This window comes from Lepus europaeus, chromosome 23 (assembly GCF_033115175.1).
Source record: "Lepus europaeus isolate LE1 chromosome 23, mLepTim1.pri, whole genome shotgun sequence".
NCBI classification, from domain to species: domain Eukaryota; kingdom Metazoa; phylum Chordata; class Mammalia; order Lagomorpha; family Leporidae; genus Lepus; species Lepus europaeus.
The window spans coordinates 10,011,111-10,024,764 of NC_084849.1; the positions used below are offsets into that span (position 1 = coordinate 10,011,111).

At 60.0% G+C, this 13,654-nt stretch overlaps 1 protein-coding gene across 3 annotated transcripts in view; it reads right to left on the reverse strand.

Moving 5' to 3' along the window:
• The window catches only part of SLC8B1 (solute carrier family 8 member B1), a 30,529-nt gene extending 18,474 nt beyond the window's left edge, over positions 1 to 12,055 (reverse strand). The window contains exons 1-2 of one of the 3 annotated variants that reach the window (XM_062182513.1): positions 11,969 to 12,055; positions 9,543 to 9,777 (exon numbers count right to left, since the gene is read on the reverse strand). In XM_062182513.1, the coding sequence (XP_062038497.1) occupies positions 9,543 to 9,701 (159 nt within the window). In that variant the 5' untranslated portion in view covers positions 9,702 to 9,777; positions 11,969 to 12,055. Of the gene's footprint in view, positions 1 to 9,542; positions 9,778 to 11,656 lie in introns of all 3 variants that reach the window. The other 2 variants (XM_062182512.1, XM_062182514.1) reach the window with 2 other exon arrangements.
• Positions 12,056 to 13,654: the final 1,599 nt, after the last annotated feature.

The window sequence follows — 13,654 nt, forward strand, 5'->3', positions numbered from 1 at the left end:
AGGGAGGGAGGGAGGAAGGAAGGAAAGAAGGGAGGGAGGAAGGAAGGGAGGGAGGAAGGGAGGAAGGGAGGGAAGAAGGGAGGAAGGGAGGGAGGAAGGGAGGGAGGGAGGAAGGAAGGAAAGAAGGGAGGAAGGGAGGAAGGGAAGAAGGGAGGAAGGGAGGGAAGAAGGGAGGAAGGGAGGGAAGAAGGGAGGAAGGGAGGGAGGAAGGGAGGGAGGGAGGGAGGGAGGGAGGGAAGAAGAGAAATTGGAAGTCTTGGGTGCTGTTGGCAGCGATGTCAAACGGTGTGGCCACGGTGAAAAACAGACAGTTCCTCAAAGTAATAAAAATAGAAAACCATCTTGCTCAACCACTCTTCTGGTTTTATGCCCATGAGAAGCGAGAGCAGGGTCTCGAGAGATTCTGAACACCCATGTTTGCAGCAGGTAGCGTTATTTCCAACAAGTCGAAAGCTCTGGCCGTAACATGAACGCCGATCGATAGATAAACAAAATCCGATCTACCCGAGCCGTGGAGTATTATTCAGCCTTCAAAAAGGATAGAACCACGACAGAATGTGCGGAGGCCAGAGGAAAGGAACCGAGCCACACACTGAGAATTCCGGACCTGTTCTGGGGAGGACCTGATGACACATACACGTCACATCCCACGCCAGACATCTGAAGTCCTGGAACTTTAAAATAATCACAGACATATTAAAGTGCAAATATTAAAAAAAAGTCAGGAAGGGATTTCTGGCACCTGCTACAACCTGGATAAACCTTAAGAAACATGAGAGAGAGAGAAGCCGGACACAAACACGGTTCCACGTACAGGAGGCACCCACGCATCCTAGCTGAGATAGGAAGTGGAGTGGGCGGTGCCGGGGACTGGCAGAAGGGGATGGGGCACTAGAGCTTCAGGGAGACCAAGTTTAGTGTTATAGAAAGATGGTGGGGTGATGGTTGTACAATAACGAGAACACGCTTGGTGCCCCCGAGCCGCCCACTTCACACAGCCAGAAAGGCGATGACATGTGTCCAGGTAACGGAGGTGCCCGTCACCCCGACCTAATCGCTCCTCCCCATCGACCCCACACACATGCAGGTATTGGCTGCCTTTGAGAAACCCGCACACCCCACAGGAATGCCTGGTTCAAGTCCCAGCTCTGCCTCTGACCCAGGTGCCAGTGACAGTGCCTGGGAAGGCAGCACAAATGCCCCTGCCACCCACGTGGGAGACCAGGATGGAGCTTCTAGCTCCTGGCGCAGGTTAAGCCGCCACCTGTAGTGCCAGCATCCCGCATGGGCGCAGGTTCAAGTCCCGGCTGCTGCACTTCAGATCCAGCTCCCTTCTGATGCACTTGGGCAAAGCAGTGGAAGACGGCCCAAGATCCCGGCTTTGGCCTGGCCCAGACTTGGCTGTTGCGACCATTTAAGGTTAAAGCAACAGATGGAAGAGCTCTCTGTCTCTGTGCCTTTCAAATAAATAAGTAAAAAATCTTGTTTTGTCAAGTAGCTTCCTGGGTGACTGGATGATCTTGCACAGGCCCCGCAGCACCAGGTGAGAGATGGGGAGGGGGGCATCTGGCGCAGTGGCTGAGCCGCCATCATCTCAGCCCTGTGTCTGACTGCAGCCGCCCACCCACGAGCACCCGGGAGGACACAGGTGTCGGCTCAAGGCTGAGCCCCTGCCACCCTCATGCAGGACTCCAAGTTCTGGCTCCTGGTTTGTGGGCATTTGGGAAGAAAACTCAGTGGATTGGGGTCCTCTCTCTCTCTCTCCCTCTCCTTTCTCTCCCTCTCCCTCTTCTTCAAATAAAAACAAAACAGAGGGGGAAACCAGAGGTCAGCCAGCTTTAGCCAAGCTGTCCCCAGCTGGTTTTGCAAAGCCTCCCCGCCCCTAATGATGCTCCCATTTGTAAATGGCCAGAAAAAAACAGATCCAAAGAAGAGTATTTCACCATGGCGTAAACAACTCTGCAACTCATACTTCCACGCCCGTGAACAGACGGGAGCGCAGCCCCGCCCGCTCACCCACGGGCAGAGCGAGGAGCTGTGGGGACCATGTGGCCAGATCCCGAAGCACACACCCTTGCAGCCAGAGCTCGCCGGTGCATGGATGCCCCAGCCCAGCCAGCAATGACCCCCGGGCAGAACGCAGATCCAGGGCCCAGATTTCTGCTGAGTGTCCCCCCACCCCCAGCTCCCCCCGAAACCAGCTGTGTGGCTCTGCTGGGGCCTGGGGCTTTCCCCGGGAGACATGGTCACTCGGGGACCACGGCACAGCACACTGGGTGCCCAGCTCCCTACGCTTCCATGGCCTGGACCCGGTGGGAATCCGTAGTGAACCCATGTCCAGGGGTGACCTTAGGCAAGGAAATCAAGCCCGTTTCCTGCTCCGGAACAAAGCACCATGCAGGTCAGTGTGTGCCCTGGGCACAGCAGTGAAGGCTCTGCTTGGAGCACCTGGATCCCGGGTCAGAGGGCCCGGGCTCAAGTTCTGCCCCTGCTCCAACTCCAGCCTCCTGCTGCCGCACACCCTGGGAGGCAGCAGGTGATGGATTAAGTCCTTGGGTCCCTGCACCCACATGGGAGACCTGGATGGAGCTCCTGGCTCCTGGCCTTGGCCTGGCCCAGCTCTGGCTGTTGTATTTGGGGAGTGAACCAGTAGATGGGAGTCTTTCTCTCTCTCTCTCTGCCTTTCAAATAAATTAAACTGAACACACAAAACGGGAAGCGCGGTGATAATGCGGCACCAGCACCAAGCAGGTGCTCAGGAAACAGGGCTGCCATTCGTCCTGGAGGCCTCTCAGCTTCCATCATTTCTTTTTAAAGATTTTATTTATTTGAGAGGCAGCGTTACAGAGAGAGGGAGAGACACAGAGAGAGGTCTTCCATCCGCTGGTTCACTCCCCAGATGGTTGCAATTGCTGGAGCTGTGCCCATCCACAGCCAGGAGCTTCTTCCAGGTCACCCACATGAGTGCAGGAGCCCAAGCACTTGGGCCATCTTCTACTGCTTTCCCAGGCCACAGCAGAGAGCTGGATGAGAAGAGGAGCAGCCAGGACTCGAACTGGCGCCCATATGGGATGCCAGCACTGCAGGTGGAGGCTTAACCTACTATCCACTATCCCCGCTTTCATCCATTGAACAAGACTTGAACTCACTCCCTCCCACCATCAACACCACCTCTGAGAGCAGGCACAGAGCTCCCCAGCTGATGTCCCCACGTGAACCTTACCAGGGCGGGGCGGGGGGGTGCATTCTGGGGAAAACGCCCCTCCTCTGACCCGCCTTGGCCCATGGCTGTCCGGACGTCCTCCGTCCTAAGCAGCCCCTAGCCGCGCTGGTCGGAACACCAGACCCCCAGCCTTGCTGTGGCATTTCCACGCGTGGTTCCTTCTGCCCAGAACAGCCTTCCTTTCTACCCAGCTTATTCAGTCACCTCCACTTCTGAGTTCCCAAGACCCTTCTTCCAGGAGGCCCTCCCTGACTACGGCCAGCCTTGGTCAGATGCTGCAGTAGTTGTGGGAAACTAGCTGTGTAGGAAACTAGGAGTGGTAGGAAATCTAGGTTGTGGAAACGAAAGTTAGGATGACTGCAGCTTGGTTGAGGTTGAGAGAGAGAGAGAGAGAGAGAGAGCGCGAGAGCGAGAGTGCAAAGTTTCCTGGGGGCTGCGGCCAAGGTTGCATCTGTCAGCTCCGGTCCCCCCCCCCCCCCCCAGCCTTTAACTTCCAGGAAATGACAGCGTGGCACTCCCAGGCCGGGACAGTTTGTGGTCCTGGACTTGGGCTGCCCAGCCAGCTGCTCTTAGACGACTTCCTGCCCCCCGACAGCCCCGCCCCGCCTCCCACAGACTTCAGCCCCAAGCTCCACTCGTTCAAAACAAAACAGCTCATGTGAGTGACAAGGGCTCAAAGAAGTCACTTCAGTGCACCCACTGTGCCCCGTCCCCCTGCCCACGGAGGGACACTGGCTCGGCCAGACGAGAGCTGGTTTCGCTGGGGCGGGTGTCCGGCCTCGGGGCTGAGCCGCTGGTCGGGATGCCTGTGTCCCAGAGAAACAGTGCCTGGGTTCAGATCCCAACTTCCTGCTACCCTGTGCCCCGGGAGGAATTGAGCAATTGGCCTAAGTGCGGGCTGGGCTAGAGTAGAGCCCAAGAGAAGCAGAGCCCCGCCCCGCCCTGTCCCGCTTGGACCCTGCTAACTACAGAGGAGCTCACAGGGGAGGAGCCTACCTGCTCAGCCCACAGGGGTCACCAGGCCTGATAACAAGGCAGGGCTGGCGCCAGGTGGGCTCCCCAGGCTGACAGTGCAGGGCCGGGAAGTCTTGGAAAGAATTCCACCTGCTTCCCGCCCAGCAAACCCTTCGACCTGGAGGAGGAGGAGGGGGAGGGGGTAGAGAGGCAGCTGGAAGAACTGGACCCCTGCACACACAAGCCCCATTGTGAACCCTGGCGGTGCACTGGGCTCTCCGCTGAGCCACCCGTCCGGCCTGCCTGGTGGGGGCGCTCCAGGAAGCCACGTGACCTTGCTCTCCCCGTCGGAAGGGCCGGGCGCTCTCTCTCTGTCGCTCTCTCTCTCTCCCTCACTCTCTTGCTCACCACTACCCTCTGTCTCACGTCTGCACTCTTTGCCGCAAAGACAGAACTCACCCCACCCGTCTCCGCCACCAGAAGCAGGCGATGGCTCAAGTCACTGGGTCCTCGACACCCACGTGGAGCTCCCGGCTCCAGACTGCCCTAACTCTGGCCATGGCAGGCATCTGGGGAGTGAACCAGCAGACTGGAGCTCTCACGCGCTCTCTGCCTCTCAAATTAAAAAAAAATTACAAAACCCCCATCTTTGCTTTCATTTTAATTCCATGTATTACTTCTTGGCCTATAAGGTCTTCTCTTTCCAAGTTCTTTATGTCCTGAACGCACCCAGCTGCCTCCACGACCATCAGCCCTCCCCCAAGTCTTGCAGGGTGCCCAGCCCAGCCCAGCCCAGCCCAGGGCAGTCCCTGTGGCCAAACTCTGTGCCAGGCATCATCTCTGTCTCCAAAAGAGACCTCGAAGGGCGGCACGATTGTTCCCACTTCACAGATGAGAAAACCAAAGCAGAGAGAGGTAAAATGACTCATGGGCTAATCCTCCGCCTTGCAGCGCCAGCACACCGGGTTCTAGTCCCGGTCGGGGCACCAGATTCTATCCTGGTTGCTCCTCTTCCAGGCCAGCTCTCTGCTATGGCCCGGGAAAGCAGTGGAGGATGGCCCAAATGCTTGGGCCCTGCACCCCATGGGAGACCAGGAGAAGCACCTGGCTCCTGGCTTCGGATCAGTGTGATGCGCCGGCCGCAGTGGCCATTGGAGGGTGAACCAACGGCAAAGAGGAAGACCTTTCTCTCTGTCTCTCTCTCTCACTATCCACTCTGCCTGTCAAAAAAAAAAAAAAAAAAGACTCATGGGAGGGCACACAATCTCCTGAAAGCTACTAGCTGAGGCTCCTGGGGAAACTGCCCAGCTGCACAGAGGTGGCCCCTACCACTCTCCCAGCACCACCCCCCCATCCTCAGGGTCAGTTGGGGGCGTGGCCAAGTAGGTGTGGCCACGCCTCAAACCTGCCTCCCCAGGCTGGCCAGTGCCTCCCCCTCCGTCAGCAAAAGGAAGCTGGAGTTCCTGGGACTTTGCTCAGACTCAGGGCGGTGATTTCAACCTCCACCCACTCCCTCCCCACCTCTTAATGTTTTTAATTAAATTTTTTTTGAAAGGCAGAGACACAGAGACACAGAGGTCTTTCATCTGCTGGTTCACTCCCCCACATGCCTGCAGCAGCCCAGCCTGGGCCAGGCCAAAGCCCAAGGGCCTGGAACTCAGGCTGGGTGCCATCCCGCCCAAGCACCAGAGCCGCCACCGGCTGCCTCCCAGGTGCACATTAGGACCCATGCACCCCCTACGGGATGTCCCGGCAGTGGCTCGACCCCCTCCACCCAACGCCCAGCCCCTCCCCGCTCAGCCCCAGGAAACCCCCAGTCTCTGGGGTCAGGGTGGGCAGGAAAGGGGTGCACACTGGGGGTCTGGGCTGCCTGGAATTGTGGTGAACTGGAAGGTGGGTGCCGTGCAGAGTCAGGTTCTACACCAAAAACCAGACCCCCCCACCCTGCAAAACGGAAGGGAAATGGAGAGCCCGCTTTGCCAGCAGGCTCGGCAGGTGCCTTGGTCTCTAGAGAGGCTGTCATCCAACCTGCTCTGGCCACTGTCACCTCGGGGCCACCTGCCTTCTGTTCGGGTGCTGATGCAGGAATGCGGACCCTGAAGAAGTCAAAACACCAACCAGGAAGCCAAAGGAACCCACCGAGAACTTGTCTGGGTTGCTGGTGAGGACCCATCCAGGAGGGCCGGGCCCTCGTGACCTTGACACCAGCCCTGATGGTGTGACCTGCAGCCGAGGGGCCTCCCTCACAAACGCACAGCGAGGCCGTGCTGGGACGCTAGCCCCAGTGTCTCTGCACGGCCATGCCCGGCTGAGCCGCCGCCCCCACACATCGAGGTCCTAACCCTAAAACCCAGGACTCCGCTACCTCCTACGACAAAAGGGATCTTTATACATGGGATCCAACTACAGATTGCACGATGGGAAGATTATCGGGGGGTCAGTCCAGTGCACTAGTCCTCACGAGAGGGAGGTGGGGGGGCCAGAGTCGGACAAGGAGACGCGAGGGCGGAAGCAGAGAAAGGGAGATGTGGCGCCGATGGGTCATTGACCTTCGGAGGACACGGAAGCCAGGGGAGGGGCGCAGGCCTTCCCGGTGCGAGCTGGTGACGTTGGATCTGCACGAGGACGCGTCTGGGCTGTGTGAAGCCACTAAGTCAGCAGGGAGCTGTCACAGCCCAGAGGCCCACACGGGAACCCCGCCGGCCTCAAATGGCGCAGAGCGTGGGTGCTGCCCACCATGGAGCCCACCCGGGAGCAGGAAGCTCACAGCAGCATGCCCAGGGAACCCTCAGTCCTCGTGGCAACTGCTCAGCCAGGCTGGGTGGTGCAATGGTCACGCATGCAGGCCTTCAGAACCACGCTGCCTGCATTTCTCCCCATGGCTGTGTGACTCTCAGAGAGTCACTTAACCTCTCTGGGCCCCAGTTTCCTCCTAAAATGAGGCAGAGGTTGGCAGACCGCTTCCCGGAAGGACCAAATCCGCCCCTGTGCAGCCAGGAAGCGAGCGTCCATGGAAGACCTCTCTCTCTCTCTCTCTCTAACTCTACCTTTCAAATAAATAAACACATCATCTATGTATAGTCGTATCTTGATCTTTGACCCTGGGCTGGATAAAGGTCAGCAGCAGACTGGATCGGACCTGAAGCCCCGACCCCTGAAATCCGGGAATAGATCGATCCCGCGTCCTCAGTGAGCCAAGCCTGGTGTAGCCGATGCTCCTTCTGTTTCCAGCCGGGAAAGCTAAGCTCACCGTCACTGCCGTCTTGGTCCCTTCGCCTCCAAGGCTCAGCCCCGAATCCCCAGTCCTCGGGGCCTTCCTGTCCCCCGGCCGGCTCTATCTGAAGCAGGCTTCTCCCAGCCTCTCCTCCCACCCCATTGGGGTCCCTGTGACTCCCGGCCCAGGTGGTCTGAGGCCAGAGCTGCCCGGCCCCCCGAGGCTGTGCCCGGGCCAGCCTGCCCTCCGGGCACAGGGCGCCTCAACATAGGAAGCCCGTGCTTCCCGCACACCCCCGTCAGGCCCCTTCCCAAGGTCACCGCCACCTGTGCCAGCCTTCTCCCTGCTCCTGCCTCTGTCCCTGCAGTTGGGTCTCCCACCGCAGCCAGTGAGCTTCTTAGCAAAACTCAGACCACATCTTCCTGTTCTGAATCCTCCCAGGGCGCCCACCTTACCCCAGCGGCAGCCGGCGCCTGCGTGCACAGAGCAGGTGGCTCTGCGCCAATGGCCCCCGTAATCCCTGCAGCCTCATCTCCCGCCCTCCTCCACCTGGCTTGCTGCTCCGGCCACTCTGTGAGCTGAGCTACGCCTTCGTGCTCCTGCCCCAGGGCCTTTGCTCCTGCTGTTTCCTCGACCTACACAGCTCTTCCTTCAGATAAGCACAAGGCATCGACATAGGTCAAAACATCACCTCCACGGGGGAGCCTTCCCTGGCAGCCCCAAGCAAAGCAGCCGCCCCTCGTCACCTCTCTCTCCCTCTCCCTCTCCCGCTCTCACAGACACACACACACACACACACAGTTTTGTTTCACTCATCACAGGGGGTGAAATCCCTGAGTGGATTCTTCTGTTCCCCACCGCAGGAGCTCAGTGAGTGGGTGGAACGCCCACGTACCCCCGAGGGGCCTAAGGGGAGGGGTGGCCTTTCCCAGCCAGGCACATCCATCCCGGGAGGCGGTGACAGGGAGCCGAAGCAGCCTCCAGTCCACACCCTGGCTCTGCCACTTCCCTGTCGGGCCCTTCCACCGCCAGGCCCTCAGTGTTTCCATCTACAGCAGAGAGAAAACCACGCTCTGCAGGGGCTTGGGGCAGGGGGAGGATGCTGGGAGTTTGGCACGGCACTGACCTTGGCGCAAAGGAACTGGGAGAGAGGATCTGGCCTAAGCCACGGAGCACTCGGTAGCTAATTGTTTAATTACGATAACCACAAACCACATCTGTGAAATGGGCATCATCGCCTGCTCCGAGGACCTACGGCCTCCGCCCTCCCAGCCCCTTGGTTGTAGCTTGTGGTTCTCGCTGCAGAAAATGCACGGCATGGCAAGAAGTGCAGCCCCTGGGGCGGGCGGGGACCCCACAGGTTACCCTGCGCCAGGCACACGGAGGCACTCGTGACCCTCAGGGATCCCCGGTACCCCCAGCTCCAAGAGGAAGCCCTCCTGCCTGACCCCGGTGTTCCTGCACCTGCAGCCGGCCAGGCTGGGGACCGCGAGCCACCCAGAACGCCTCTCCTCTACCCCACGTTGTGCCCCCATCAAATCCCCCAGAGCACCCCGCTGGCTGCACCCCCACACCCACCACTGCGCCCCGATGGCTACAGGCGCCTGCACGCTACCACCCTCCCCTCCCCTCCCCTCCTAGCCTCCGCCCAGAAGGCTTCTTGTTATCTGACCACTGTAACCACCCCATCCTCTGCTCTTAGCTTCTCTCCTCACTCCCCCTCCCCCTCGACTCTGTCCTCACTGTTCCAGGAGCCCAGCCCAAACCTGCCTCAGGACCCTTGCACCTGCCCTGCTCATGGCCTGCGATGCGCCTCCCCCAGCCATCAGTGCAAATGGCTCTCTCTCTCCATCAGGGCCCAAGAGTCACTCCTCACAGTGACTACCCCATCAGGACACTCACACCGCCCCCCAGATCACTCCATCCCCCCGTTGTGTGGCGTCCGGCAGGTGGCACCCTCACAAGTATAGGTTGACTTTCACCTGTCCATGCAGGAGACCATCAGCCCCCTGGTGGCAGGCATCCTTGTCTGAACGGCTACCGGCCCGGGCAGCCCAGAGTTCAGCCCGGCACACAGCAGGTGCGCGGTTAATAGCGGTTGATGGAGTGAGTGCAGTCTCGCCCAGCTCAGCTTCCTGCCTGTATACTCACGTCAGCCATGGGGGTCTGGTTCACACGCGAGACAGGGAACTGGGGGCTGACGGGGGCCCCTGCGGACAGGCCCCTGGACGCAGACACCGCCTCCAGCAGCCGCAGCAGCACACAGAGCAAACTCGGCACCCGGAACAGATGCGGCCATCCGCCGGCCATCGCCACACAGGGCCCGGCCGCCCCCTCGCTTCCCCTTCGCTGGAGCTCGGGTCCCACGGCCAGCAGCTCCAGTGTCCTGCGGGATGGGGGTGAGAAGGGTGACAGTGTCCATAAGAGGGGCCCGGAATCTCCTTCAGCGGAGGATCTCCCCCACCAGGGAGACCTCAAGGAGAAACCCACATTGTGGGGCTGGCGCCGTGGCGCAGTGGCTTAAGCCACAGCCCGCAGAGCCGGCATCCCATAGGAGCTCCAGTTTGAGTCCTGGCCACTCCACTTCTGATCCAGCTCCCTGCTAATGCACTTGGGAGAGCAGCAGAGGAAGGTCCAAGTGCTTGGGCCCCTGCACCCTTGTGGGAGACCCAGATGGAGTTCTGGGCTCTTGGCTTCAGCCTGGCTGGACCCTGGCTGTTGTGACAATTTGGAGAGTGAACCAGCAGATGGAAAATAGCTGTCACTCAGCCTTTCAAATAAATTTAAAAAAAAAAAAAGAAAGAAAGGAAACTCACATCCTTCAGGGCCCCAAATAGGTGGCACCCAGGGCCTAGGCCATTGAGCCCCAGACTGGACATGCCCTTCGTCCTTGCTCCGCAGGGGTCTACATGGAAGCCCCCTCACCATCAGGGCTGGGAGGAACTTGAGACAGGGCCCAGAGTCTGTCTCTAGGGCTCCACCGTGTGAGGTTAATGGGAAGTGGGCAGTGGCGGGAACCAGGCCAGCCTTGACAGTAAGAGGAAACTTTGGGGGCCGGCGCTGTGGTGTAGCAGATAAAGCTGCCGCCTGCAGTGCCGGCATCCCATGTGAGTGCCGGTTTGAAACCCAGCTGCTCCACTTCTGATCCAGCTCTCTGCCATGGCCTGGGAGGGCAGCAGAAGATGACCCAAGTCCTTGGGCCCCTGCACCCATGTGGGAGACCCAGCAGAGGCTCCTGGCTCCAGCCATTACGGCCATCTGGACAGTGAACCAGCAGATAGAAGACCTCTCTCTCTCTCTGCCTCTCTGTAACTCTGCCTTTCAAATAATAAATAAATCAATCTTTTTTTTTTTTTTAAAGAGAAAACTTCAGGAGTGGACTTGATTCTGAGCCACCAGTCTGAGACCCGGAGGGGCCATGCCACCACATTTTTGAAGATGTTTTCCTTTATGTACTTAATTCACAAGGCAGAGAGACAGATCTTCCTCTCAACGGTCCACTCTCCAAACGCCTGCAACAGCTGGAGCTGGGCCAGGCCGAAGCCAGGAGCCCGGAGCTTCCATGCAGGTCTCCTATGAGGGTGCCAGTGGCCCGGACACTTCAAGCACCATCTGCTGCTTCCCGGGTGGGTGTGAGCAGCAAAGCGTCACCGGAAGTGGAGCCAGACCTTGCACCCAGGCACTCTGCCCGGGTGTGCGCGTCCCACATGACGCTCAGTGCCTGCCCCCTTCTGCCCGGCGTCCCGAACATCGCTGCTGCTCCGTCTCACACCGAGCTGAACACTCTCGTTTGATCCCCGCAACGTGCCAGCACCAGGTGCTGTTCTTCCCATTTTACAGACGAGCAAACGGAGGCCTGCTCCTCCCTCGGGACAATTCCGGAGGTGTTTTTAGCCCCACTCCTTTTGCATGGTGGTGGTGGTTGGGGGGCATTGGGACTTACAGAAGTCCCGGAACCTGCCCTGCCCTAGGTCACAGAGCCAGTGGGGAGATCATTAATGGGGAAATTGCAGGCAAAGGGAAGCGAATTGCTCAACGCTGCGGGGTCCGTTAGCAGCGCCAATGGCCACATCACGCTAAAAGTTTTTTTTCTCAAAGAAGTTACCCCGGGAAAAAAAATCCTGAACGAACTACTTCTGTGCTGCTGGCTTTGACACGTGTGTTACGGTGAGGACAGAGCCCACAGCGCCGGGGTGGGGTGTGCCCGGGCGGCCGGGCAGGGGCGCAGGGGAGCTGGGGGGGCAGGAGAGGGGCGCGGACCTCACCTGCGGGTGGGGAAGGGCTCCAGCCTCCGCCGCTCGGCCTGCGGGCGCCCCGGGCGCAGACGCGTCCCTTTCCCCGTCCGCTCCGCAGCAGGGGCACGGACGCGGGCGGCGATGCTCGCGCCCAAGGTGTTCTCAGTGCCGCCTCGCCTCCGCGCGTGGGCGCCGGCTCCTTCCCACTCACAGGTGGGCGTTCACCGCGCCCCGGGGGGGTGGCAGGGGCCTCGGTTTCCCACTCCGGGTGGAGTCGAGAAGTTGAACCGGGCTGCCCGGGCCCTCCCGCGGCGTCCGGGCAGGTGCGGGCGCTCCTCTTACCTCGGCCCCGGCCTGGGAAGCTGCAGCTCCGCACGGCGACCCGCAGGGCCTCACGGCCTCCCCGGGCCCAGCCCGCCGGCCCGCGCCGCCCGCCCGGAGCTCGGAAGCCGCTCGCCCCGGAGCCCCGCCCGGTGCCGCGTCCCGGGCTCTCCCAGCGCTCTGCGGGTGCCGGCCGCCGCTCGCTCCGCCCCTGTCCCGCTCACTTCCAACCACGCCCCAGGACACGCCCCAGAGACCGGGTCCGCCTCCGGACACGCCCCCGAAGGCCTGCCCCTCGCTCAGCCACGCCCCCCACGACACGCCCCCGAGGCGCGCTCGGCTCTGGGCCTTAAAGGCACAGGCTTCCCGCCTATGGCGCTCCCTCCGCCCCAGCCTGCAGGTTCTGAGATAGAAAACAGGTGGATAAGGCGGCCCAGTTAGAGGGAGAAACGGGGGTTTCGAGTCCCGAGTGAGCAGAAAAGGGCCAACCTGCTCCGTAATGAATAGTGATAAGAGGTGTTTGAGAAGATCCCAGTGTGTGTGTGGGGGGGGACCAGGAGGGCCCTACCCCACCCAGCAAGCACTTTAGAGAGAGACACAGAGGTCCACGTTCCATCCATCCGCTGGTTCGCTCTCCAAATGGCCAGGCTGAAGCCAGGAGCCTGGAGCCGTCTGGGCCATCTTCCATTGCTTTCCCAGGTGCATTAGGGAGCCGGGTCAAAAGTGGAGCAGCCGGGACTTGAACCTGTGCCCATATGGGATGCCAGCATTGCAAGCAGTGGCTTTACCTGCTATACTGCAATGCTGGTCCCCAGCATCGCTTTTTTTAAAAGATTTATTTATTTATTTGAAAGGCAGAGATAGAGAGGGAAGGAGGGAGAGACAAAGAACTCTGTCCATCCACTGGTTCACTCCCTAAATGGCTGCAATGGCTGGGACTGGGCCAAGAGCTTCTTCTGGGTCTCCCGTGGAGAGAATGGACCAAAGTACTTGGACCATCTTCTACCACTTTCCCAGGCACATTAACAGGGAGCTGATCAGAAGTAGAGCAGCTGGGACTCCAGCCAGTGCACATACGGGATGCTGGCACTGCAGGTGGGGATTTAACCTCCCACTCCCCAGCATTGCTTTTTTTCTTTTAAAGTTTATTTGAAAGGAGAGCGAGCGAGCAAGCGAGAGAGAGCAGGGGGGTCTTCCATCCACTGGTTCACTCCCCAGTTGGCTGCAATGGCCGAAGCTGCGCTGATCTGAAGCCAGGAGCCAGGAGCTTCTTCCAGGTCTCCCACGTTGGTGCAGGGGCCCAAGGGCTTGGGCCATCTTCTACTGCTTTCCCAGGCCACAGCAGAGAGCTGGATCAGATGTGGAGCAGCCGGGACTCAAACCGGTGCCCATATGGGATGCCGGTGCTGCAGGCTGTGGCTTTATCCGCGACACCACAGCGCTGCCCCCCAAGCATTGCTTTTAAAAACAGAATGTGGGGAACTGGTCAAGACTGGTGGCTGCTGCCCTCCCCAGCCCCACAGGCTCCTGGGGAGGTTGGGGCAGCCTTGCCACCCACCTTTCCTCCAGGGGGTGGGCTGGGCCCTGGTGAGGGGCCAGAAATGTAGGAGGTAAAGTGGGGGACAGGCATGTCTGGCAGGCCACCGCTGGGCCCACGCCCGCTCCTGGACTCATCTCCAACCCCCCCACACACACCTCCTTCTTGCC